Source organism: Triturus cristatus, chromosome 10, assembly GCF_964204655.1.
Source record: "Triturus cristatus chromosome 10, aTriCri1.1, whole genome shotgun sequence".
In the NCBI taxonomy this organism is placed as follows: domain Eukaryota; kingdom Metazoa; phylum Chordata; class Amphibia; order Caudata; family Salamandridae; genus Triturus; species Triturus cristatus.
The window spans coordinates 213,782,719-213,808,675 of record NC_140593.1 but is presented as its reverse complement, the minus strand read 5'-3'; the positions used below and the strand labels follow the sequence as shown (position 1 = coordinate 213,808,675).

The following is a 25,957-nucleotide window of genomic DNA, read 5'->3' as shown; positions in this document are numbered from 1 at the left end:
CAGGACAAGTTATGCGATCTGGCATAGTGTTTTGATGCCTTTATAGAATTCAAGTTTGACTATTTTAATGTGTTACATTATTGTGTTCTATGGCAATGTTTAATTTCAGTTATGAAACTACTGTGATGAATACAGAATCCATGAAACAATATGGAAAAATGTCAACATTTTCATGTTATTTGTCTCTATCAAACTTTTTACACCATAAATGTCTTCATACATGAACCTTGCCATGTGTCTGTTAATATGTGTTGGATTGAGGTTTATTCTTTGAATGCTTAAATTAATTAATAACTAATATTTGTTTCTTCAATTTGTGCAGACAAGCATTTACCCGAAAGTTCAGATCAGTGTCTCCCCATGGCGAACAAAGGTATGCCTCAAATAAACGTCTTTTTCTACTTTGAAACTGTGCAATCTAGTCCATTTTGACGTACTTCTAATTTTGCTAGATGTGAGTAATTGTTTCCCCCACATCACCTTTAAAGCACTGCAGCAATGATAAAAACAAGCATTTGCAATGCAATAGGTCTCGCATTTATAAGAGTTTGAGCTATTGGCATTGCAAAATTACAATGCCTTTTATTTATGTTTTGGTTTTAAAACAAATAAAAGGCATTGTCATTTACAATGTCAGTAGCATAAACTCGCCTAAAAGCAGTGTGCGGCGTGCAGCAGTGTGCGGCGTGCAGCAGTGTGTGCCGTGCAGCAGTGTTTCGTGTAGCAGTGTGAGGCATGCAGCACTGTGTGGCGTGCAGCAGCATGCAGCAGTGTCGTGCAGCAGTGTCGTGCAGCATGCAGCAGTGTCGTGCAGCAGTGTCGTGCAGCAGTGTCGTGCAGCAGTGTCGTGCAGCAGTGTCGTGCAGCAGTGTCGTGCAGCAGTGTCGTGCAGCAGTGTCGTGCAGCAGTGTGTGTCGTGCAGCAGTGTGTGTCGTGCAGCAGTGTCGTGCAGCAGTGTCGTGCAGCAGTGTCGTGCAGGAGTGTGTGTCGTGCAGGAGTGTGTGTCGTGCAGGAGTGTGTGTCGTGCAGGAGTGTGTGTCGTGCAGGAGTGTGTGTCGTGCAGGAGTGTGTGTCGTGCAGGAGTGTGTGCGGTGTCGTGCAACATGCAGCAGTGAGTAATGCAGCAGTGTTTTTCGTGTAACATTGTGTGGCGTGCAGCAGTGTGTGGCGTGCAGCAGTGTGTGGCGTGCAGCAGTGTCGTGCAGCAGTGTCGTGCAGCAGTGTCGTGCAGCAGTGTCGTGCAGCAGTGTCTGTCGTGCAGGAGTGTGTGTCGTGCAGGAGTGTGTGTCGTGCAGGAGTGTGTGTCGTGCAGGAGTGTGTGTCATGCAGGAGTGTGTGGCGTGCAGGAGTGTGTGGCGTGCAGGAGTGTGTGGCGTGCAGGAGTGTGTGGCGTGCAGGAGTGTGTGGCGTGCAGGAGTGTGTGGCGTGCAGCGGTGTCGTGCAACATGCAGCAGTGAGTAATGCAGCAGTGTTTTTCGTGTAACATTGTGCGGCGTGCAGCAGTGTGTGGCGTGCAGCAGTGTGTGGCGTGCAGCAGTGTGTGGCGTGCAGCAGTGTGTGGCGTGCAGCAGTGTGTGGCGTGCAGCAGTGTGAGGCGTGCAGCAGTGTCGTGCAACATGCAGCAGTGAGTAATGCAGCAGTGTGCAGCAGTGTGTGCCGTGCAGCAGTGAGTAATGCAGCAGTGTGCAGCAGTGTGTGGCGTGCAGCAGTGTGTGGCGTGCAGCAGTGTGTGGCGTGCAGCAGTGTGTGGCGTGCAGCAGTGTGTGGCGTGCAGCAGTGTGTGGCGTGCAGCAGTGTTTTGTGTAGCAGTGTGAGGCGTGCAGCAGTGTGAGGCGTGCAGCAGTGTGAGGCGTGCAGCAGTGTGAGGCGTGCAGCGGCGTGCAGCAGTGTTTTGTGTAGCAGTGTGAGGCATGCAGCAGTGTGAGGCGTGCAACAGTATGGCGTGCAGCAGTGTGAGGCGTGCAGCAGTGTGAGGCGTGCAGCAGTGTGAGGCGTGCAGCAGTGTGAGGCGTGCAGCAGTGTGAGGCGTGCAGCAGTGTGAGGCGTGCAGCAGTGTGCGGCGTGCAGCGGCGTGCAGCAGTGTGCGGCGTGCAGCAGTGTGCGGCATGCAGCAGTGTGAGGCGTGCAACAGTATGGCGTGCAACAGTATGGCGTGCAGCAGTGTGAGGCGTGCAGCAGTGTGAGGCGTGCAGCAGTGTGAGGCGTGCAGCAGTGTGAGGCATGCAGCAGTGTGAGGCATGCAGCACTGTGTGGCGTGCAGCGGCGTGCAGCAGTGTGCGGCGTGCAGCAGTGTTTCGTGCAGCAGTGGGAGGTGTGCAGCAGTGTTGCGTGCAGCAGTGGGAGGCGTGCAGCAGTGTTTCGTGCAGCAGTGGGAGGCGTGCAGCAGTGTTTCGTGCAGCAGTGGGAGGTGTGCAGCAGTGGGAGGTGTGCAGCAGTGGGATGTGTGCAGCAGTGGGAGGCGTGCAGCAGTGGGAGGCGTGCAGCAATGGGAGGCGTGCAGCAGTGGGAGGCGTGCAGCAGTGGGAGGCGTGCAGCAGTGGGAGGCGAGCAGCAGTGTAATGCAGCAGTGTGCGGCGTGCGGTAGTGTGCGGCGTGCAGCAGTAGTAGTGTGTGGCGTGCAGCAATGTTTCGTGTAGCAGTGTGCAGCATACAGCAGTGTGCAGCATACAGCAGTGTGCGGCGTGCAGCAGTGTGCGGCGTGCAGCAGTGTGCGGCGTGCAGCAGTGTGCGGCGTGCAGCAGTGTTTCGTGCAGCAGTGGGAGGCGTGCAGCAGTGTTTCGTGCAGCAGTGGGAGGCGTGCAGCAGTGTTTCGTGCAGCAGTGGGAGGCGTGCAGCAGTGTTTCGTGCAGCAGTGGGAGGCGTGCAGCAGTGTGTGTCGTGCAGCAGTGTCATGCAGCAGTGTCGTGCAGCAGTGTCGTGCAGCAGTGTCGTGCAGCAGTGTCGTGCAGCAGTGTGTGTCGTGCAGGAGTGTGTGTCGTGCAGGAGTGTGTGTCGTGCAGGAGTGTGTGTCGTGCAGGAGTGTGTGTCGTGCAGGAGTGTGTGTCGTGCAGGAGTGTGTGTCGTGCAGGAGTGTGTGTCGTGCAGGAGTGTGTGTCGTGCAGCGGTGTCGTGCAACATGCAGCAGTGAGTAATGCAGCAGTGTTTTTCGTGTAACATTGTGCGGCGTGCAGCAGTGTGTGGCGTGCAGCAGTATGTGGCGTGCAGCAGTGTGTGACGTGCAGCAGTGTGTGGCGTGCAGCAGTGTGTGGCGTGCAGCAGTGTGTGGCGTGCAGCAGTGTGTGGCGTGCAGCAGTGTTTTGTGTAGCAGTGTGTGGCGTGCAGCAGTGTGTGGCGTGCAGCAGTGTGAGGCGTGCAGCAGTGTGAGGCGTGCAGCAGTGTGAGGCGTGCAGCGGCGTGCAGCAGTGTTTTGTGTAGCAGTGTGAGGCATGCAGCAGTGTGAGGCATGCAACAGTATGGCGTGCAACAGTATGGCGTGCAGCAGTGTGAGGCGTGCAGCAGTGTGAGGCGTGCAGCAGTGTGAGGCGTGCAGCAGTGTGAGGCGTGCAGCAGTGTGAGGCATGCAGCACTGTGTGGCGTGCAGCGGCGTGCAGCAGTGTGCGGCGTGCAGCAGTGGGAGGCGTGCAGCAGTGGGAGGCGTGCAGCAGTGGGAGGCGTGCAGCAGTGGGAGGCGTGCAGCAGTGGGAGGCGTGCAGCAGTGGGAGGCGTGCAGCAGTGTTTCGTGCAGCAGTGGGAGGCGTGCAGCAGTGGGAGGCGTGCAGCAGTGTGAGGCGTGCAGCAGTGGGAGGCGTGCAGCAGTGTGAGGCGTGCAGCAGTGGGAGGCGTGCAGCAGTGGGAGGCGAGCAGCTGTGTAATGCAGCAGTGTGCGGCGTGCGGTAGTGTGCGGCGTGCAGCAGTAGTAGTGTGTGGCGTGCAGCAATGTTTCGTGTAGCAGTGTGCAGCATACAGCAGTGTGCGGCGTGCAGCAGTGTGCGGCGTGCAGCAGTGTGCGGCGTGCAGCAGTGTGCGGCGTGCAGCAGTGTTTCGTGCAGCAGTGGGAGGCGTGCAGCAGTGTTTCGTGCAGCAGTGGGAGGCGTGCAGCAGTGGGAGGCGTGCAGCAGTGGGAGGCGTGCAGCAGTGGGAGGCGTGCAGCAGTGGGAGGCGTGCAGCAGTGTAATGCAGCAGTGTGCGGCGTGCGGTAGTGTGCGGCGTGCAGCAGTAGTAGTGTGTGGCGTGCAGCAATGTTTCGTGTAGCAGTGTGCAGCATACAGCAGTGTGCAGCATACAGCAGTGTGCAGCATACAGCAGTGTGCAGCATACAGCAGCGTGCAGCAGTGTGCAGCATACAGCAGTGTGCGGCGTGCAGCAGTGTGCGGCGTGCAGCAGTGTGCGGCGTGCAGCAGTGTGCGGCGTGCAGCAGTGTGTGGTGTGCAGCAGTGTGTGGCGTGCAGCAGTGTGTGGCGTGCAGCAGTGTGTGGCGTGCAGCAGTGGGTGGCGTGCAGCAGTGGGAGGCGTGCAGCAGTGGGAGGCGTGCAGCAGTGGGAGGCGAGCAGCAGTGTAATGCAGCAGTGTGCGGCGTGCGGTAGTGTGCGGCGTGCAGCAGTAGTAGTGTGTGGCGTGCAGCAATGTTTCGTGTAGCAGTGTGCAGCATACAGCAGTGTGCAGCATACAGCAGTGTGCGGCGTGCAGCAGTGTGCGGCGTGCAGCAGTGTGCGGCGTGCAGCAGTGTGTGGCGTGCAGCAGTGTGTGGCGTGCAGCAGTGTGTGGCGTGCAGCAGTGTCATGCAGCATGCAGCAGTGAGTAATGCAGCAGTGTGTGGCGTGCAGCGTGCAGCAGTGTGTGCTGTGCAGCAGTGTGTGCCGTGCAGCAGTTTCGTGTAGCATTGTGCAGCGTGCAGCAGTGTGTGGCGTGCAGCAGTGTTTTGTGTAGCAGTGTTTTGTGCAGCAGTGTGAGGCGTGCAGCAGTGTGAGGCGTGCAGCAGTGTGAGGCATGCAGCAGTGTGAGGCATGCAGCAGTGTGAGGCATGCAGCAGTACATGAAATACAAGCATCTCACTGCTAATGGGTTAAACACTGAATATAATACCATTTACCAGCACAACATGGGTCTAGAGACACACAGAAAGGCAGAATAGAGTCCGCTATTTCAGATCACATTCTCAGCCTACAGCTTGGTGCCATTAGCTGGTGCGCTTACACCACCACTGTTAAGCGCCCGGCTTTTAACTAGTGCACCACGTGCTGCCCCACGAGGCCGCCAGTAACTGCAACACTGGGGCTCGTGCCCCAGCCCTTTCACTTTATAAATCACTGTTAGCAGATCTGTTAATCCCACTGGTGCAACTCCAGTGAGGCAGGACTACGGCTCCCACAATGCATCACATTATTAAACGAAAGCTCAGGACTGGAAAAGACTCTAGACCTGACTGTTCAACTGAAACCCCCACCGCAGCAGCCTCAGCGCCTGGTTACCCTTGGGGGCGATTAGACACACTTTACAATACTTGTTGATGTTAAATTGATAATGAATACGTGGTTGCTGGCGAATGAGTGCATCAGATAATCTGTGCTAGAAGTAAAATGTGGACTTTATGCCACACCCGAGCGAATAAACGGAAATACTTCTTTGCTCGGATACCAACCCCACCTTGTTCTCTCTCTTACACGCACATCACGCACATGGTCACTGCTTATCATGAACTAGCATTACGGGCGCTCTATTACATAAATAAAAAGCCATGGTGAATGCTGCTGGATGCTGTTTGGCAGGTGGGAGGGGTAAATAAAAGGCCACAGTGATTAAACAAAGAAAGTGAAACCAGCCATGGCATCTTGCTGGATGATGTTTGGGAGACAGAGAACAAGAGCGCACTGAAGCTGACGAGGAGGGAGTGGGAGGGGGGAGTGGGGGCGGGCGCAGTGGTGCGGGCCGCAGTTGTAAAAGGCAGGGAGAGGGTGAGATTGAGGAAGGGAAAGATAGGGATCAAAGGAAAAAACAAGGGGGTGGCAAATGGTGTGCACTTTGATGTCCTCAGTGGCCGCGCGGCTCACTGAGGACATCAAAGCAAGTGATCAGGCAGTGCTTTTCAGGCTGCCAAATGGTGCCCGCGCCCAGGGCACATGCACTGTATTTGGAGGCCTGAAAAGCCACTGTTTGCACTTCCAAAACTCGCTTACTATAAGTCTCGCCAGAGCAGCGCTAAAGCGCTGTCTCAGGCGAGACCTAAAAAATGGAGTCGTCCAATTGCTGCATATGGCAGGGGAGCATCACCCCCAACCCCCTGCCAGCAGCCTTAAAACTTGAAAAATAAAACAATAATTAAACATATTTATTATCATTTTGTTTTTCAAGTTATGAGAGCCAAGTCTTAGGGGTGTGGCCATCAAGGGGGCAGTCATCAATGGGGAGTGGTGGGCACTGCTGTCAATGCGCATGTCGGTTTGGCCAGCAGTCATTGTCATATTTTATTGTACAATTAATAAAAACCCTTACAAAAATGCTAAGAAAGGTTTAAAATCATTCCAAGTCAAGTCAGTGTTAAAATGCTAGGGCTACTGACAATGTTGTACTCAGTCTGTAATAAAGGTAATGATGATCAGCCTTCTTTGCATCGCTTGCAGTGCTGGCGGGCTGCAGCCATGTACTGGATTGCACAGTTCAGTCAGGCCATCAAGTAAGTGGTTTTGAGAGGGTCAGATCCAGAGAGAGAGTTGTTGTGCTGGATGCCTCATGTTGTTACTCCGGTCTTCCCCTGGGCATTCAGTTAGTGCACCTTGAGTTATATACTGGTCTGGGGCGCTTCAGCTTTGAGGCACGAGCAGCCCATAGAGTCTAAGGTGAGCCAGCTGTGAGTATGTTTTTGCCACCCCCAGCCTGACTCTGTTTCGAACACTTTAAGTCCAGCTGCATGTTTCACATACTGCTTGTTCTTACTGTGCCTATTCTTATTGCTGCTATTTTGAGAAATGTAATTGGTTTTATGTTGAGTTGACAGTTTTGTGGGTTCAGGCTGGCGATTGCTGCCTGCCGGCATGTGCGTACACCTAAACTCATATATTCGGCATGAAGTAACAATTTCCGTTGCAGAAAAAGCTGAGGACAGATGCAAAGTATGTGGATTAGTGTTTCTTTTACTAGTCCACATAGGCGGCAGCTTGTGTCGTGGTTAGCAGAGCGGTGCCAAGCCGGAAGGTGGTCCAGATAATTCCACTCCCACGTTCTTAGTGCCATTAGCCTGGATTTAATCCATAGTGGATAGGTGTTTGTTATGTAGCTCTGTTGTTTTGTTGTGGAGTATGAATTCATCACTGACCATGCATGCTCACAAATATACCAAGCTGCCTTGTCCTCTGATGTTGACATTTTTCTGGCCGTGGTAGAGGACAGTTTCTTGAATACTTGCTGGGAGTGGTGTTTGTTCCAGGCTTCTGTTAATGATAAGTCTCTCAGTAAGGTGTCTAATTAGATCTTTTATGTAGATCGTAGTCCAGAGTGCTCCAGTTCGGACCAATTAGAGCATTCATAGAGTCAGAGGGTGCAAATCTGAGCCGGTGGCTGAAATTAAGAAAGCAACTACTGGATGCCCAATGCTGCTTCGGGATGCCATATTCTAATCTCATTTGGGCAGGAGAAAGGAGATACTCTTTTTGGTAGGCAGAGGGCGGCTTTGTAGATTTTTGTAAATAATTTATCCACATGCCCAGCTCCATTGCCTTGGGTGATTTACCATGAGTTAGAGTGGGTCCAAATTTTCCCTTCATTATCCTAAGCAGCCGATCAACGCTGGGACCTTGTAACTTCTGGGCAATGGTTGTAAAGGCGAATAGTAGGCTGGAGCCCTTACTGTTGGTTTAACGGTCCTGATTGGTGAAAGACCACTTGCTGTCTAAGAGGATTTGCAGGTACTTGTATTCTTTACTGTGTACTAGGGCTTCACCTTTGAGATACCACCTATTAGTTAAGCTGGATTTTAGGCTAAATGCTACCGTTTTTGTTCTGGATTGATTCATGTCAAGCATGTTTATTGTTGTGTAGTCTTGAACTGTAGATAGCAGCCATTGTAGAACTATCTTTGTCTGGCTGAGGAGCACCAAGTCTTCCTCAAATAGCAGATGAGTGATTCCTTGCCCTTCGAGCTTGGGGGGGGGGGGGGTGCGGGGGGGTTAACAGTTTGCTTTGTTAAGGTGGTTGGCCATGTCTGCTGTGTAAAGGTTAAAGAGCAGGGGTGCTAGCCCACAGCCTTGCTTTAGGTTGGAACATGTACCGATCCTCCTTGACACGTACTGTCCTTTGACCAATGTAATCTGCACCCATGTGGTGGAATATAGTTCTGTTATTTCTCACAGCAAAATGTCCGGCAGGCCCCAGTCCTGTAGCTTGCAGCACAGCTGACTTTTTGAGATGCTACGGAATGCAGCTTTGAAGTCCACGAAGCAGGAGTAGAGAGTTCCTTTCCGTTTGATGGCTTTGGAACAAATTAGGGCAAGAGCCATCAGGTTTCTAGTAGTGCTGCAACTGTCTCTAAAGCTGAACTGATGTATGGGGACGATCCCCAGATCTTTCACCCATGCTCTGAGGTCGTCGAGGAGCAGGCTTGCAAATATCTTGGCACCGTTGTTGATTAGTGCAATCAGCCAGTAGTGACAGGGATCTGATTTGGAGCCTCCTCTAAAGATTGGTTGAATAATGGAGCTTCGCCAGGAGTCCGAAATAGGGTTGGATGTTAGATAGTATTTAAACAGTAGGGTTAATATCTCAGACTATAGGGCAGGCTCGAAGGAGAACAGAGCATTGGGAAGCCCATTAGGTCCGGGGGCAACATTGTTCCATAGTTTTCTTAGTTTTATGATGCAGACTTCTTCCAAGTTGCTGGTGGGCATGGCAAAAGATGGCACACCGGAAGAGTGGCTTGTGTTCTGTGTCGATGGGGGTTTACTTTGCAATGTGCTGGAAGGCAGTGGACATGTTGAGTTTGTAGAGAAGTGAGCCTAATAAATGAGACCCACAAGGGTTCTGAGATGATACTAGCTGTTAGCAATTGCATCCAGAAGACTTCATTTCTCTCCCTTCTGGAATGCCGAATGGCTTTCCCGAACAGTGATCTTGCTTTGCTCAGGCTGAGTCTAGCTGTGATTGAGGACGGTTGCTTCACAAGGGCTCTTATTTTGTGGTTAACGTTTCTTTTCAGCGACCTCAGGTTTCCAGTCAGTCTAAGTTTAGTTGACGATTGGTCATGTAAGTTGGTGTTTATTGGTAGTTTGCTTTGTAAGTCCCACAGGATTTGTTCTATGAGGTCGGTCCACTCGGAGATGAGTGTTCTGCATTCTTGTGATACGTTCTTTACTAAGTCCTTTATCCATATCAATTTGTCTTGGCCAGCTTCCTTATCCCGTTTCAGATTTTCTGTCACATCAATGCTTGTGTGTGCTGCTGCTTCCAGTTTTTGGTGAGTTATATTGACATAAGTATGATGTCTTTCAGTGCCTCCTTCTTCCATGATTTGCAAGGGTTGATATAGACATTGATGATCAGAAGCAGAGGGGTTTTGCTGCAGTCAAGAATATTTAGGCTGAGTGCTTGGGCCCAGGAAGCTTAAAGTTCTATTTCATCTGCTGTATATTGTAGTTATGTTGAAACGTAGATGGAAAGGCCACCCATTGAACAGCTGTACCTGCTGGCTTTTATTGCCAGTTTTTGAAACTCTTCAAAGCCTGTTAGAGGGACATTTGATTGTTCACAGGTTTCCTATAGCAGTAGCAGGTCAAAGTCCTTCCGAAGTGTCAGAGAATAATCTTTGTCTTAGAACAGCCAAAACTGACATGCGCACTGAGTTGTCTCCAACCTGAGTTGCCCGGTTGGAGATAGCATGCACAGACTCCCAGTCTCTCTGGGAGTGCAAATCCAGCGTGCTCAGGCCAATTCTGGTGCAGTGTCTGGATTGGCCATAAGGAAGACTGGGAGTCTGTGCCGCAATGAGGAGCAGACGAGCGGTGATGCGTTGGGCGCCAGGTAAGTTCTTTTATTTATTTTTATTGTCGCCACCTTCCCCCTCCCTTACCTCACCACTTTACCCTGATCCCAGTCGCTACTTTACATTACATCCATTCTAGCTACTTTTGAAACTGACGTAATGTCACACTTTATCAGAGAAATACAGGAACAGATTATTGACAGCAAAAGGCTGGCAGTAATCTTTGAAACTAGATATAATCATCACTAAATATCACCATGTGTATCGTACTGAAGATCGAGTGCATTGTGGGTTTGTAGCTCACAAAGGGTTTTGCACAGAGGCGTAATAAAACTTGAAGGGGTCCCCCTGCAAAGCACGTGGAAGGGGCCCCCCATGCACTTGGCCAGTTCAGGAGATCTCAAGCCAGGTGCCCACCGCCGCCAATGCCGGAGGGGGCCCCTCACACCACCAGGGCTGCAGGGGCTATTCTTACGCCACTGGTTGTGCACAGAGCCAGTCCTGTGGCTGTGCATGTGCACATTGTCTATACAACCACGGGTGGTGACATCCCAGAGGGCATAACCGTTGGTCAAATGCAGCAGTGTTTCCCAACAATGAAACCCTGCAGCCAGGGACATTGGAAATGAGATATGGTTGATAAATGTACTTGTTTTGTGCTTTTATTTAATATCTAATTAAAATACACTTTAATCAGATGTCTTCTTGGCCACACACAGAAGCATATAATACATGGCAGAAGGCCACTAACATTATTTTAGTAAAATGCAAAAATACAAACAAGCACAAACTAGCATTTGCAATTCATTCGGTCTCGCCTTTAGGGACAATATATGTATTTAGCTATACAGCCTGGGTGCTGAAACAGCCACTGTTCTTTAACATGAGGGAAAGTAAGCACCAAACTGTGTGACACGCCAGGGATGGTAACACATGCAGATAAATATTTCCTTTCAGCTGGAAATGGCGGGAAATGGTATACTCCAAAGATCTGTTTTTAATATAAAATCAGGGCCTTCAGTGGTCATATCACTGAAAATACAAGATTTGAAAAAAATATTATTGTCTACGGGTGCTCGTGGAAGATAATCTTTATGGACTGGAATATAGAGAATGCTAAAGTGATTCTGGTATTTTACTAACCTCTGCTGGTCGTTTTCTATCAAGACAGTTAAATAGAGGCAGTTGAACAGAAAAGAAAGTCCTTACGCGGAAGCAGACAAGTCCTAGGGCTGATCTCCAGAGCCCACAAAGTACATACAAATATAAGTATATACTAAAGTTTATACTAAAGTATATACAAAAGATCTCGAATGCTCGGCCCCAAAAATATACATGGTGAGAAAATCAACAATAATGATATAGAAAAGGATACCAGCAAAAATAAGTGCCCTTTGAATAGTTATTAAAAATAATCCAGCCTCAAAGTGATGTTTTAATTAGAAAAGGTACCCTCCTTCCAACTTAATGACCACAACCTGGTAGGTTACCACACTTTTCTAAGTGAATCTTTGTCAAGTCCCTAGTAGTAAAAACACAAGCAGCAGGACACTTGCCAGAAAAGAGTGTAGTAAGATAAAGTTTGTACAAAAGAGCACTATGGTTAAGACCACAACATAATTAATAGCCAAGTCAATTTGTAACTATCTGATGTAGAAAAGAAGACACAGAAGTAGTTTAAACTAGAGAGGAGAAACTGAGATATGGATTTTTTACGTTTTATGAAAAAAAGCACTAAGGAAAAACAAAGCATCTTTCAGAATCATCGTGGTACAAGCTGGAAAATCCTGCCCATGCATGGTGCTTCTTTACTAGGGTAACATCAGCACCCTCCTCTGAAGGGAAAACACTAGATCACAAAACGCTCTTGTTGCTGAGAGAAATCGCTTGGCCTCTGTTAATTGAATTTCGTAGCTTTGTTTTGTGTTGTTCTTAACCGAGTTTGCATGTGATACTTTGATTCATATTTTCTGCTGCTCAAATTATAACAGTCTGACAAGACCTTCCCATTCTGCGATGCACAGTAGGTAAACATCTGTGTGCATATTGACCTTGTGTAACTTTGGTGCTGATGGATTCAGAAGTTACAACACAGTAGTTTATGTATGCCTTGTTACATCTTATGAGAAGCATTGACTTCTTTCCTTGTTAAAGAATGTAAAATCCAGGTGGAAAAGTCACCCCTAATTCATGGAAAGTGTATTAAAGACATAAGCATTTGGGGAATTGCAAGCAGGGTGAAGAGTTGCTGGTTAGACTTGCTTACTGTTGAGCCTACTGTCATATAGGCATTTGAGTAGCTTTACAGGACTCTGTAAATACTGTGGGCCTCATTTATGATAAGTGACGCATCACTGCGTGAAAACAGTGATGCGTCACTTTTCACTGCACCCTCCCTGCGACTCCAATGATGCGTCATATTTACAGTATGACGCATCATGTCGCAAGGAGTCACAGATACGTCAGTATTTCTGACGTATCTGTAGGCGCAAAAGTGACGCATTGCTGGAGTGTGTCACAAAAGTGACGCAACTCCAGCAATGTGTCCTTTCACATGGGGCAAGCCCCATGTGAAAGGGCCTGCGTCAGTCTTACACCTGCTGTGAGGCAGGCGCAAGATATTGATGCATTTGCACCCTAGAAGTGGCGCAGTGAAATCTCGTAGATTTCACTGCGTCACTTCTACGATGCTTACTTACGTGGGAACGCCCACACTGCATACATTATACCTGACGCAGGTATAATGTAGCGCAGGGGTTTACAAAGTGACGCATCTAGGTAGATGCATCACTTTGTAAATTTGGCGCATCATGGCGCATGTTTTACGCCACTGGTGCGTCACAAAAAGTGACGCACCGGTGGCGCAAAAGTGACGCAGGGGCTCATAAATGAGCCCCTGTGATATTAGCCATGTAAATATAGCCAGTGTAGGGAATTATGCTGAAATATTTAGGGAAACATGATAAACAATGTTTGTGTTTAATTGTTGGGATTTTATTATTACAATGTTTATTAATCACCTGATTTATTTGAGAGCACCATACATTCGATTCGTTTATAAGATATCAACATTGGTCTACTCATTCCGTGTTTCAGGGTGAGACACTTTTTGATCTCCTGTGAATATAAGAGATTTTCTGACAGGCCTGTCTGACTCCCAGTATCACAACTGCACCAGAGCATCACTCTCAAAAGACTTAGGGGCAGATTTATGAGCCCCTTGCGCCTCATTTACGCCGCCGTTGCGTCACTTTTGTGACGCAGCGGCAGCGCAAATCCTGCGCCATGCTGCGGGGTATTTACAATGTGACGCATCTGGCAGATGCGTCACGTTGTAAAGCCCTGCGCTACATGTAGGCGTTCTGGAGCAGGGGGGGGGGGGCGTTCCGGCGCAGGAACGCCTCCTAAAAGTGGCTGAGTGAAATCTACAAGATTTCACTCAGTCACTTTTAAGGCCATTCTGCGTCAAACCCCTGTGTCTGCTTGAAGCAGGCGTAAGGATTGACGCAGCATGTAAGGGATAGGGCACCCCCAAGCCTTGCTGGAGCTGCGTCGCGCTTGCGACGCAACTCCAGAAATGCGCCGCCTTTCCGACAGGAGATGCGTCACGCATCTGCCCATCCGAGTGCCACGGTGCGCCGCATTGTAAATGCGGCGCATCAATGGTGGCGCCCGTGTGGGCAGATGCGTCGCAACTCTTCTGGCGCATCTCTGCTGATTAGCAGAGATGCACCAGACGTCATAAATCTGCCCCTTAATTTACATTTGGGGGCTGAACAATTTCATCTGATGCAATGTCTACATATTTTAGTAGCACAACACTTAATTTTATCCTGTATTATGCAGTTTCCTAGAGCTCCTCATTCAAAATTGTCTTAGCTTTGCTCTCCTTGCTGGAATCGGGTATTTCCTTTCAGGTACACACGTATTGAAATGATGGAAACTTTCTGTGCTGTAGAAACATTTCCCTCCTGTTGTGGACCAGACATATGTCTTTGAGGCCTCAAGCAATCAATGGTTTATGTTCCTGAGATACCTATTTTTGGATTTTAATTTCAAAAGAAGAGAGGCTCTTGCAGTCTTTTGTGTTTCCATCTATTCATGTCCCTCATAGGTGACTCAACCCTGCAAATTGGTCACAGTTCACTACCACTTCAGTCTTCCTGCTCCCTGAACTGGTGCATTTTCTTTCAGGTGGCCTGTCATCCACAATGCTAATAATAGGGGGAGCAAGTGGAAGTAACCAAGTGCAATTGATTATTTCCAGTGTTTCTCAGGCAGCTAAAACTGCTCTTTTTAAAGTTACTTTTCCATTACATTCATCAAAATCAGTTTCACAAATTAACATTTGTAAAAAACGAAAAATAACTTTGAATGACGTTTCTGATATTCACACTAGCTGAGTTGTGAAAATAATTCTTCGCTAACAATTAGACATGTCCAAGAATAATGTAATTTGAGCTACAAAATGACAACAGCTTTTGACAACAATTGCATTTAACTTCTACATCCCTAGTGCATTTCCTCTGCCAACTTACCCTGACCTTACTGGAAAGTTAAAGAAACCAGTTTGGGGGTGGAGTAACCAATTTACAGTACATGTTCCAGGGAAGTGTACATTGATAAGCAGCGTTGTTGAAGACAACCCTAATGCCAGCAGAATAAAACAAGAATAGTAATAAGTAACAAGAAAACACTGGAAAATGGTGTCCATTCTTATAAATCCATAATAGTTATAGATCAAATGTCAATCATCACATTGGAAATTGGAAAACGGAATTGAAGCTAAATAGCCCAACAGATGAGCTTTAGCCAATAAAATCCAGTTAAAAAGTATTTTATCAAACATAAATGTATGGGGTTGTTTCTAGAATACTTTGCATGTAACAGTTTATACACCTGTTGTCTGACAGGAGACACACTGTTGAAACACGTCTAATGGTTGGATTCCTCTACCTCAATTTAACATCTGTGAGATTTCAATTCCCTTGTGTACCTACTAATCAGACAGGAGGAAGCAGTGTTCTTGCACCCAGGTCTGAGCAGCTAACAATGCTTATACCGTGATGGAAATTACCATCTTTAGCATTGTATACAACCTGATTTTTGCCTTGGCTGTTTTTGCTGCCTGTAAATTTCTGTGCACTTTACCCCTGCTAAACCCCTGCTAACCAGTGTTAAAGTGCCTCTGCTCTCCCTTGATGAAATTGGCATACCCCAAATTGGGATATTAAACTTACCTATAAGTCCCTAATACATTTTAACCCACATTGTACCCAAGGCCTGCAAATGTCACTAGTAGGCTACAGCTCCATTATGCCACCCACTGCAGCAACAGGACAAACATGATTGCAGGCCTGACATGTGCAGCACATTTGAGCAGCTTTTAGCAGAAAATTCGACCTGTCAATAAGCCCTCTATTGACAGGCGCCCTCCTTTTAAATATTAATAAGTCAACCCTAAGTAGTCCTTATATGCCATAAGCAAAATGTGCATGGTATTTAAAAGTAGGACATGTAGAACTTTAGTGTTAAACATGTCCTTACAGTGAAAATCCCCAAACAGCTATTCTCATTGTAGCAGGGTTGGCTGTAATATAGGGCAGCACTGGGGCACAATAATAAATGTAATATTGCTATCTCTACCTAGAAAAAAGCTACAGAATTCATTCTCATACTTTTAAAATATTTATTACAAGCCTAATCCACCGGTAAAATTGGATTTGTAATAAATATTTCAGAACAGGTACTTTTAGAAAGTTGCCTGTTACTTGCCTTGAGCCTATAGAAGTCCATTTGCATGCTCTTCCAAGGTCCACCAGGAGCTGAATAGCCTACTGAAGAGGTGTGAACTTTGCCCCAGAACTGAGACAAAGGCCTTGGGTGTGGGGAGGTGTTCTGTTTCTTTGGCAGGCTGACCATCCTGGCTGTGTCAACAAACTTAAAGAGGCCATCTTGTCACAGGCAGGTCAATCTATCACTTGGGACTGCTCCCTTCCTTTGTCTCCCTATCCTGTCAAACATCAAGTGGAAGAAGAGATGACCCCAGAACCTGTTTTGAGTGACCACAGAGGAGTTGCTTTTTCCTTGGCCACAACTCTAGCATTTGCACCAAGGCTCTGCATGGGCGATGAAATGTTCTGCTATGTTGGTTTTGGTTGCAGAGTGGCACTGTGGGATTTTTTGCAGTTGGGTACACAGGGAGTGCCACAATGTGGCTAGGGTTGCCTGTGTGAAAGTTTTTTCTCATTGGTTAGGAAGGAGCCCGGAGTCACCCTTACCCACAGGCTGGTGCCATGCATAAATGTGGCACCCACATAACCCTCCTCAGAACACTTTCTGGACCAGTGAAATTACAAAAGAGGACTGGACCTAATGACTGTGACCTGAGAATAGCCTGAAGACAGGACCTGCTCTCCTTCTTGTGCCAAGGACAAAGAAGTGTACTCCATGGGTCATAAGGCAGACCTCCAATTTGGTCTACAGGAACACAACAAGCTCCAAGAGACCATTTTCCTGAATTACCGGTTCACTAGTTCCAACTGGACCTGCCTTGCTCCCTGTTGTTAACCTTTGCTAAAGTGAGTCTTGGCCTCCAAATGCTGTGATTTAGAAACTTTTTGCCAACTCCGCCGAGAGTACCAATGGGGAACAAGGACACACTTGACAAGCTGATCCAACAAAGGTACATTGCAGCTGGGCCAACAATCCCCATAGCTTCTGCTACATTCTTCAGTGCAGCAGCAAATCTGATTCCACAGAACTTTGCAGAGAAGGTATCCGGCTTCGTGGAGCCCTCTTCTGCTATAGCCTGAAGCTTTGACCCACAGGAACAATCCAGGCTCCAAAAAAGTGACTAATTCCAGAGGTAGAAATCTTTACTGGGCGAAGGCACGAAAAGTGTCCGGTCACTGAGGGACCCTCTCTAGGTGCAATATTCAAATTTCTCTCACTAAAAACTTTTCCGCTGGCTTCACCAAGACTTTTTCCACTGCTATCCAACAACTTGGAGCCCTCTTCGGCCACTGCCTATTACCTTGCCCCACTGAGGATTTTTTACTTCTATTCCAGAGAGTCCAAAGGTAAAACTTCCGATGTATGGAACCTGGTTTCTGTACTCAACCCACGCTCTGTACTCAACCCACGCTCCATCACTGTCAGCTTTAACTTGCTAGTAGGTACTGGTCAAGTAGAACTAGGGTCCTGCAGTTGACGCTTGACACTTTTTGGTGCTATCTTGAGGATTAAACTTCAAAAATTTGTACCTTGGGTTTGTTTTCTAGATATTTGTAACCTTTGTGTCATTTTATTTATTAAAAGTTACTCTGTTTTTTTAAAAATTGGCTTGGGATTTTTCACTTATTACTGTTTGAGTAGTGCATAAATTCTTTACAAATTGCCTCTAAATTAAGCCTGTCTGTTCTGTGCAATACGTACCAAGGGGCTAAGTGCAGGATAATGTAGTGACTTTGAGGGTTCACCCTGACAAGGAGTGTGGTTATTTGAGGAGGCTACTCACCCACCCTCAGCTAATACCACAATTTATTTCACACTGCATTTGGGATCTTTTAATTAGAATACTCAGCTAACGTTCAGCAAAAAAAACTTAAAAATTCACTTCAAAAAGAGCATAGGAATAAAATTATTCAAACAAAAAAGGTTTTTTGTGGACGCGTTTTCCTTCTAATATCTTCCCCTTATGTGTTCAGGCATTCTTAGAAGGAATGCTCATTTAGGATGCTTTTTTAACATAACCTAAATTATTTGTCCTCTATTTCAATTTGCCATTCACTATTTCATTGATAATGCTCGTTTCATTACAGAGTGTATAAATAGGAACACAATTTAATTTGCACACTAGGGGGCCGATTCCGATTCCGGCCACAAAACGTACCGACCAACACGGACCGGGAACGGAGACTGACTGACACAGACCGGCGTCGTACGACCCGTGCAGTCCGATGTCACGCTTGTGAATTACAACCGACACGTACGGAATACAAGCCGTACGACCGATCCGTAGGGAAAACAGTGATTCGTATGGAAACCGGACGCGATTCGCACCGACCGACATGCACCAGGAATGAACCCAACCGACACGTACCCGCGATGTCCGATCTGAGCAGTACGATGCAATGCGTGTAAAACCAGACCGACTCGCACGGAGCCCAAGCCGCATGACCGACATGCACAGAAAACAGGGACCTGAAGCAATCGAGATCTCCGCGACCGACGCGTATGAAACACAGAAGAAAGTCAGCGTGAAAGACCAGGAGAAGCCCGCAGGAGCCAACATCAGCGTCCGTCTCACCTCCTTCATGCCTAGAAAACCCAAAGGAAAAACTACAAAAAAGGACCAAACAAGCAATGACAAAGTCAATAAATATAAAAAAAAAAAAATTGGAACTAAGATACATCCACAACTCCACCTATATAAAGGACACCAATCACTACCAGGATCCTTTGCAAATTCAAGAGAACAGCCAGCAGAGAACACCATCAGACAGCAACAACAGACACACTCACAACTCACCCATCACACAACTTTCACACCATTAGCACCTCACCAAAAGCACTCACACATACACCTAGCAAAACTGACTGTCACGCTCCTCCCCCGGCACGAACCGAAGAGCCCCAAGAACATACCTCGCGGCGGTGAGGGCATTCGAGAAACGCTGAAGGCGCAAGCCCTGTGGGAATGGTCGCTCGGGTGGTGGGGGCACAACAAAGAAACTACGGAGGCAGAAAGCACGGAAGTGGACGGGCGCCACAGAACCAAAACTACATCTCCCATGGTTCCCGGCGCCTCCGCTACTGACGCTGCTCACGTGGTTAACCCAGAAATCGCTTCGGGTTAAATCACCACTCAGCGTTCCACTCACTGGTGGTTATTCTGAGACGCAGCCGAGGATTTCGAGGCTCCGACGAATTCGAGTCAAGCCTTCAATCCGTGTAGGGTAAGGGTGCACTTGCATCACTACAAACCTTGCCTTGCAATTCAGCTATCATTGTGGTGGACGCTGAGTCCACGCTTGTTCTGACAAAAGTCAAGTTGCACCATTACGAACCTTGCCATGCAATTCAGCTATCATTGTGGTGGACGCTGAGTCCACGCTTGTTCTGAAGACTACCGCTGTGGTGGGTGCTGAGTCCACGCTTGTTCTGGAAACTATCGTTGTGGTGGACGCTGAGTCCACGCTTGTTCTGAAAATAAGTTATACGCATCATACTTGTGAATGTTGAACTATGCCTTCCTAAGTACTCCTGTCTAAGATACAACTCAAGCCTAGAACAATTAGGTGTTTAGGACCCTGGGGTGCCAATTCCGATCCGGTAAAAAAATTCCCCGTCCGACTCGTATCCGGATTTTTTTCCGTCCGAATCGTCAAAGTAGCGTACAAACTGCCAAGTACGATTCGAACGGAAAAAAGTCCATACGAATCGCATTGGGAAGATTTCCCCACACGTCCTCGGGTCGGGAAAAGTCACCGACACGTCCCCGGGCGAGAAACCCACCGTGCGGAAAAATAAAGTCCGACTGCGCAAGTACGATCCCTCCCGTCCTCCCCATTTCACAACCGTACGCAAAAAACACCGTCCGAACCGAACTCCCATAGCAACCATGGAGACATGTGCCCGCATACGCGCCGAACACCCCACCACCCCCCGCCCGCGTATGTACGCCCCGAACCCCCACCCGTGTATGTACGCACCGAACCACCAGCCGTGTATGTACGCACCAAACCCCCCCCCCAGCCCTGTATGTACGCACCGAACCACCAGCCGTGTATGTACGCCCCCGAACCCCCCCCAGCCGTGTATGTACGGACCGAACCACCAGCCGTGTATGTACGCACCAAACACCCACCCGTGTATGTACGCCCCCGAACCCCCCCCAGCCGTGTATGTACGCACCGAACCACCAGCCGTGTATGTACGCACCAAACACCCACCCGTGTATGTACGCCCCCGAACCCCCCCCCAGCCGTGTATGTACGCACCGAACCACCAGCCGTGTATGTACGCCCCCGAACCCCCCCCCAGCCGTGTATGTACGCACCGAACCACCAGCCGTGTATGTACGCACCAAACCCCCACCCCAGCCGTGTATGTACGCACCGAACCACCAGCCGTGTATGTACGCACCAAACACCCACCCATGTATGTACGCCCCCGAACCCCCCCCCCAGCCGTGTATGTACGCACCGAACCACCAGCCGTGTATGTACGCCCCCGAACCCCCCCCCAGCCGTGTATGTACGCACCGAACCACCAGCCGTGTATGTACGCACCAAACACCCACCCGTGTATGTACGCCCCCGAACCCCCCCCCAGCCGTGTATGTACGCACCGAACCACCAGCCGTGTATGTACGCCCCCGAACCCCCCCCAGCCGTGTATGTACGCACCGAACCACCAGCCGTGTATGTACGCACCAAACCCCCACCCCAGCCGTGTATGTACGCACCGAACCACCAGCCGTGTATGTACGCACCAAACACCCACCCGTGTATGTACGCCCCCGAACCCCCCCCAGCCGTGTATGTACGCACCGAACCACCAGCCGTGTATGTACGCCCCCGAACCCCCCCCCAGCCGTGTATGTACGCACCGAACCACCAGCCGTGTATGTACGCACCAAACACCCACCCGTGTATGTACGCCCCCGAACCCCCCCCCAGCCGTGTATGTACGCACCGAACCACCAGCCGTGTATGTACGCACCAAACCCCCACCCCAGCCGTGTATGTACGCACCGAACCACCAGCCGTGTATGTACGCACCAAACCCCCACCCCAGCCGTGTATGTACGCACCGAACCACCAGCCGTGTATGTACGCACCAAACACCCACCCGTGTATGTACGCCCCCGAACCCCCCCCAGCCGTGTATGTACGCACCGAACCACCAGCCGTGTATGTACGCCCCCGAACCCCCCCCCAGCCGTGTATGTACGCACCGAACCACCAGCCGTGTATGTACGCACCAAACACCCACCCGTGTATGTACGCCCCCGAACCCCCCCCCAGCCGTGTATGTACGCACCGAACCACCAGCCGTGTATGTACGCACCAAACCCCCACCCCAGCCGTGTATGTACGCACCGAACCACCAGCCGTGTATGTACGCACCAAACCCCCACCCCAGCCGTGTATGTACGCACCGAACCACCAGCCGTGTATGTACGCACCGAACCACCAGCCGTGTATGTACGCCCCCGAACCCCCCCCAGCCGTGTATGTACGCACCGAACCACCAGCCGTGTATGTACGCCCCCGAACCCCCCCCAGCCGTGTATGTACGCACCGAACCACCAGCCGTGTATGTACGCACCAAACCCCCACCCCAGCCGTGTATGTACGCACCTAACCACCACCCCACCAGGGAATGTACGGACCGCACCCCCACCAGTGCATGTACGGACCGTACTGACGCCAAAAAAACACGTACTGAACCCGGACAAACCATATTTACACAAGGAGAGTCAAGTAGAGTTTCCCCACACCACCAAACAGGCCCAACAACCCCACAAACATCACATACACTCACCTGCAACTGCCAAACTGCCAAACAGAGGCCCAAAACTCAATCACTCCTCATAACACACCCACACAAATTTCAAACACAGCCACACCCACAAATGGACCAATAAAAATGGACCACACACACAAACCATGAGCCTTTGCAACAGACCCACTGCTGCCAGAGCCCACAGACGACCCACACCACCATACTTGAACCTCACACTTGCATACCTTCACACAACCACCTACACAAACACCCCCTCATCACATTCACACACACACCTCCACTACCACACCCACACACCCACAGCCATCCACACCCACACCCCCACAACCACACCCCACGCCATGTCCACCACCAAGAATCCAAAGTTCACAAAGGAGGAGCTGGAGATCCTTGTCGACGAAATCCTCAGAGTCGAGCCACAGCTCTTTGGGACATTGGTCAGACAGACCAGCATATCCGAAAAAACCGCCATGTGGCAGAGGATCGTCGATTCTGTGAATGCTGTTGGGACAACCAGAAGGACCAGGCACGAGTGCCAATCCAGGTGGTACGATCTGCGGAGGACGGTCAAGAGGAAGATGACTGACAATCACAACCAGGGGAACATCACTGGAGGAGGGCCGCCCCCCAGACCGGTACAATACCATCCCTGGGAGGAGAAGGTGATGTCCACGCTGGCGGTGGAGGGACTACACGGACTGCCAGGACTCCCAGACCCTGGTGAGTACACAAACAACTCACCTCACATGGGGGGGATGCCATACACAATCAATCATGCATGCCACCCCCCCCAAGCCACCACCGGACACAACAACACTCCACAAACACACACATGCCACTGGCACCTCCATGCCCCATGCATCAATCAGGGCCATGCCAAGTCACAGGCCACACAATACACCAACACAACACAGGATGTGGTCGATGCTGGGAGTGGGGGCAGCAAAACTAACATTGAGCAACTCACAAGCACACAACAATGCCCTCAGCCCATATGGCCCAGGGCACAGCCATACAAACTGTGTGTACCCACACAGTACTGTCTTGCCTGCAAATGATGGCTGCCATGCAGGATGCCATGGGTCTGAAGGCACAATTTGCACATAACAGCAGACAATGAAGATGCATCGCTCTGATAGAGTCTCAGCACACACCGCCACAGCAGCAGCCTACACTCAGACACACTGCCCAATGGGTGCCCGGAGAACAGGGACTAACTCACATGAACAAGCCAATGGCCATTCAAAGACCGGCTAACTGTGTGTGCCCAGGAAGCTGGCCTGAGGTGACAGAGAGTGACAAAGAGAGGGAGGGAGAGGGGGAATGAGAGGGAAGGAGACAGAGGGGGGACACAGGGAGACAGACAGAGGGAGGGAGTAGGGTGACAGAGGGAGACCGACAGAGGGAGGGAGGAGGGTGACAGAGGGAGGGAGGAAGGGAGACACAGGGAGACTAAATCACCCTTGGGTGGTGTGGCCATGTCCACTCGTCAGCCGGTGGACTGTGTGCATGCAGACCAGGTCTGGCAGTGCCTCAACCCCCCCTTCCGTAGATGAAGACCGGTCCATGTGTCAATCTGTGCACGAGTCCATCCGTGCTGCAGGCACAGACCTAACCACACACCCAGTATACCCACCCACCGTGTCGGTAAGAACCCTGTCACAAATGCTTCAGTCCCCTACCTGCAACATCAAATTGCCTTGCCAAAACACCATTTGGCCACGTACAGTGCAACACGTAAGGCGCCTCTGCATGGCTCGCTACGCCCGCACACCACACTGCTGACTGTGTACCCAAATAGATGCATCAACTAAGATTGTGTCTCACACATGCGTAAAGCCCTGACAGCTGTGGCCAAGGGACATAGCCATGCACAAGTGCACTGTGAGAGGAATGCAGGACAGATCCAACTACCCAGAGGAAGAGTGCCAAATCAGAAATGCATGCAACATGGATGCCACATGTGACACTGTCAACATTGTCTCTCTCACACACAGGTCAACGTCGACGAACACCCCCCAACACTGGGGGGGAAGTCACACAGGACCAGGCTCCGCGGGATGATGACCCCACCGCCAGCGATGACTCTCACCACTCCGTGGATGACCCAGACCAACCTGGCCCCTCTGGTGTCCAACCACCTGCAGCACCTGCGTCAGGTACAACTGTGCCAACCACCACCCCCATTCCTGCCACATCCCAGGAGACGTCCAGGAGCCCTGCCCGCACACGACCACCCAGCCAGTCTGCCCAGGAGGGACACGGTCCTCCGGGCACCCAGGAGGAGGCAGGCGGCAACGCAGATGCCATCCCTCAGGGGTCCCGGAGACCCGATGCACCCACAACGGCAGGCCAGGTGCACGTGGGCAGGGGTGGCGGGAGTGGAGGACGGCGGAGGCGCGAACCTGACCAGGCAGCTCAGGACCCGGTAGTGTCCCAGGTCAGCAACATCCTGGATACATACCGGCGTGACACCAGGGGCATGGACCAGATTGCGTCCACCCTCAATGACATCAAGGGGACCCTCCAGGAGATGAAGACCCTGCAGTCCCAGCAACATGCCTGTCAACTGCAACACCAAGGAAGGATGGAGGATAGACAGGCTGAGCTCGTGGCGGTGCAAACCCAAATGACCGGTGTACTCCGTCGGATTGCCGACAACATGGGCAACCCTCCCTGTGGCACCAGGCGAAGGCCATTACCAGACACAGGGAGGGATCAGGAGGAGGAGGATTCATCCGACGGAGCGTCACAGACATCGTCACGGACTGCTTCCGAGGGTCCCCGCAGGAAGGTGGGTCGTCCACGAAAAAGACTGTGAGAGTCAGCAGAACATCACCATCTCCCAGGTCACCTGGCCTGGCACCTGGCCCTCTGGCCCAATAGCAGCACATGACATTGTCTGCCACATGGACTTGCTGGTCACTGTCTGACCTATGTTGACGAAGACTGTGGCATGGACTCTGACATTTTGCTACGACAAGGATACCAACTCCCCCAGTGAACTTTGGATTCTACACTCCCGCTGTGCACCTCTTGTCATCCCCACAAACCCGTACCCCACCACAAATAAATTAATCACACTTACAAGATGATGCCGTGATTCTACATTATTACAATACATGTGTGTGTCGTACAGTCAAAGCATGCCTGATCTCAGAATTAACTCCAACCATCCAAACCGTGGGGTCGCAGTCTTGCCCAGGACACACATGGGTCCCAATGTCTCATCTGATACAGACATGGAGTACCAAACTCACCTGTGCTGGGCCCAACCAGCTGAGTGGTTCCCGCACAACTGTGGCTACAGACACATTCAGGGGAGCAACAGTCATGCGCAGAGGTCAGGGATCATGTGGAGTGACCTGGCTTGCCGCTCCCAGGTATGTCTAGACATGTGTCCCTACAATGTGCAGCATGCTTGCGTCAGGCGGATGTTGAGAATGGTGGCTAGGCCAAGGTTGGATGCATGGAGATGCCAGAATGCAGTTTAGGATCACTGTGCCACATGGTTGTGTTGGGGTTGTGGGCTGCATCATGAGTGTGGGCGTGGATCTAGAAGGTCATCCTGCAGCTGGCTGTGAAACATTCCCCCCATCCCGTTAGGACGTTGATGTGGCCTGGTTGCCCGACGCAGTAGCAGAGCTGTGCAGATGCACTCCGGATATGGACAAGTACCATGGGAGTCGTGAGGCACATGTCCGTAGACTGCAGGGTAGGATTCTACACAGATGTTGTAGTTTCCCTGGGGGATGGTCTCTCTTGCCTTGAGGTGGATGGAACTGTGCATCTTGTGCATAATACAGTTCCCACTCCCTGACAAACCCCTAGCATCTTGTCACTCTACACATAGACACATATGCACCACCTATGAAAACTATGCCAGACCTGCGGCACGCACAGTGGCAACAGGGCACCATTGACAGGGAAGAGGCACCTTGGAGACAGAGGGACAAATTTATTAGTCATGTGTGTTGGAATGACAATGATACTCTGTCAACACATACACAGGTCATGTGGATGTACATGTGGGAGCAACACTGGCACCCCCCATTGCAACACAGATGCTGGCATCCCATTGACCTGGCACACAAGTGACGGATAACAGCTAAACACCCCCTGCTGCCACGGAGAGGCCGCTATACACCATTGAGGCCCTGATGGGGCAATCACACACCATGTCAACCCGGTGCAACCTGTATGTTTCCGAGGCCAGTGTTACACACAATGATGGCCTCATCACAATCCCCAATCCCCTGCCACATGACAGTCACCAAGTCTGAGCATGGCTCCAGGTGAAGCCTGCCCCATGTCATGTTCCCCATGTAGGATCACCATGTATGCAAATGGAACACACATGAACCGGAGAAGTGCACACAGACTACAAACAATTCACACACCCAAAACGACGTGAGGCATCCCTTACCCTGAGGAGATTTCAACACTTGCCCGTGCATGTGACGCTGAATCAGCACA

The 25,957-nt window shown here is 50.4% G+C and overlaps 1 protein-coding gene across 4 annotated transcripts in view; it reads left to right on the top strand.

The window, feature by feature from the left end:
* MALRD1 (MAM and LDL receptor class A domain containing 1) overlaps nt 1–25,957 on the top strand; it is a 2,533,556-nt gene that overhangs the window by 2,462,155 nt on the left and 45,444 nt on the right. For all 4 annotated transcript variants that reach the window (XM_085630825.1, XM_085630827.1, XM_085630826.1 and 1 more), the window contains one exon: nt 323–373. In XM_085630825.1, the coding sequence (XP_085486951.1) occupies nt 323–373 (51 nt within the window). The remainder of the gene's footprint in view (nt 1–322; nt 374–25,957) is intronic.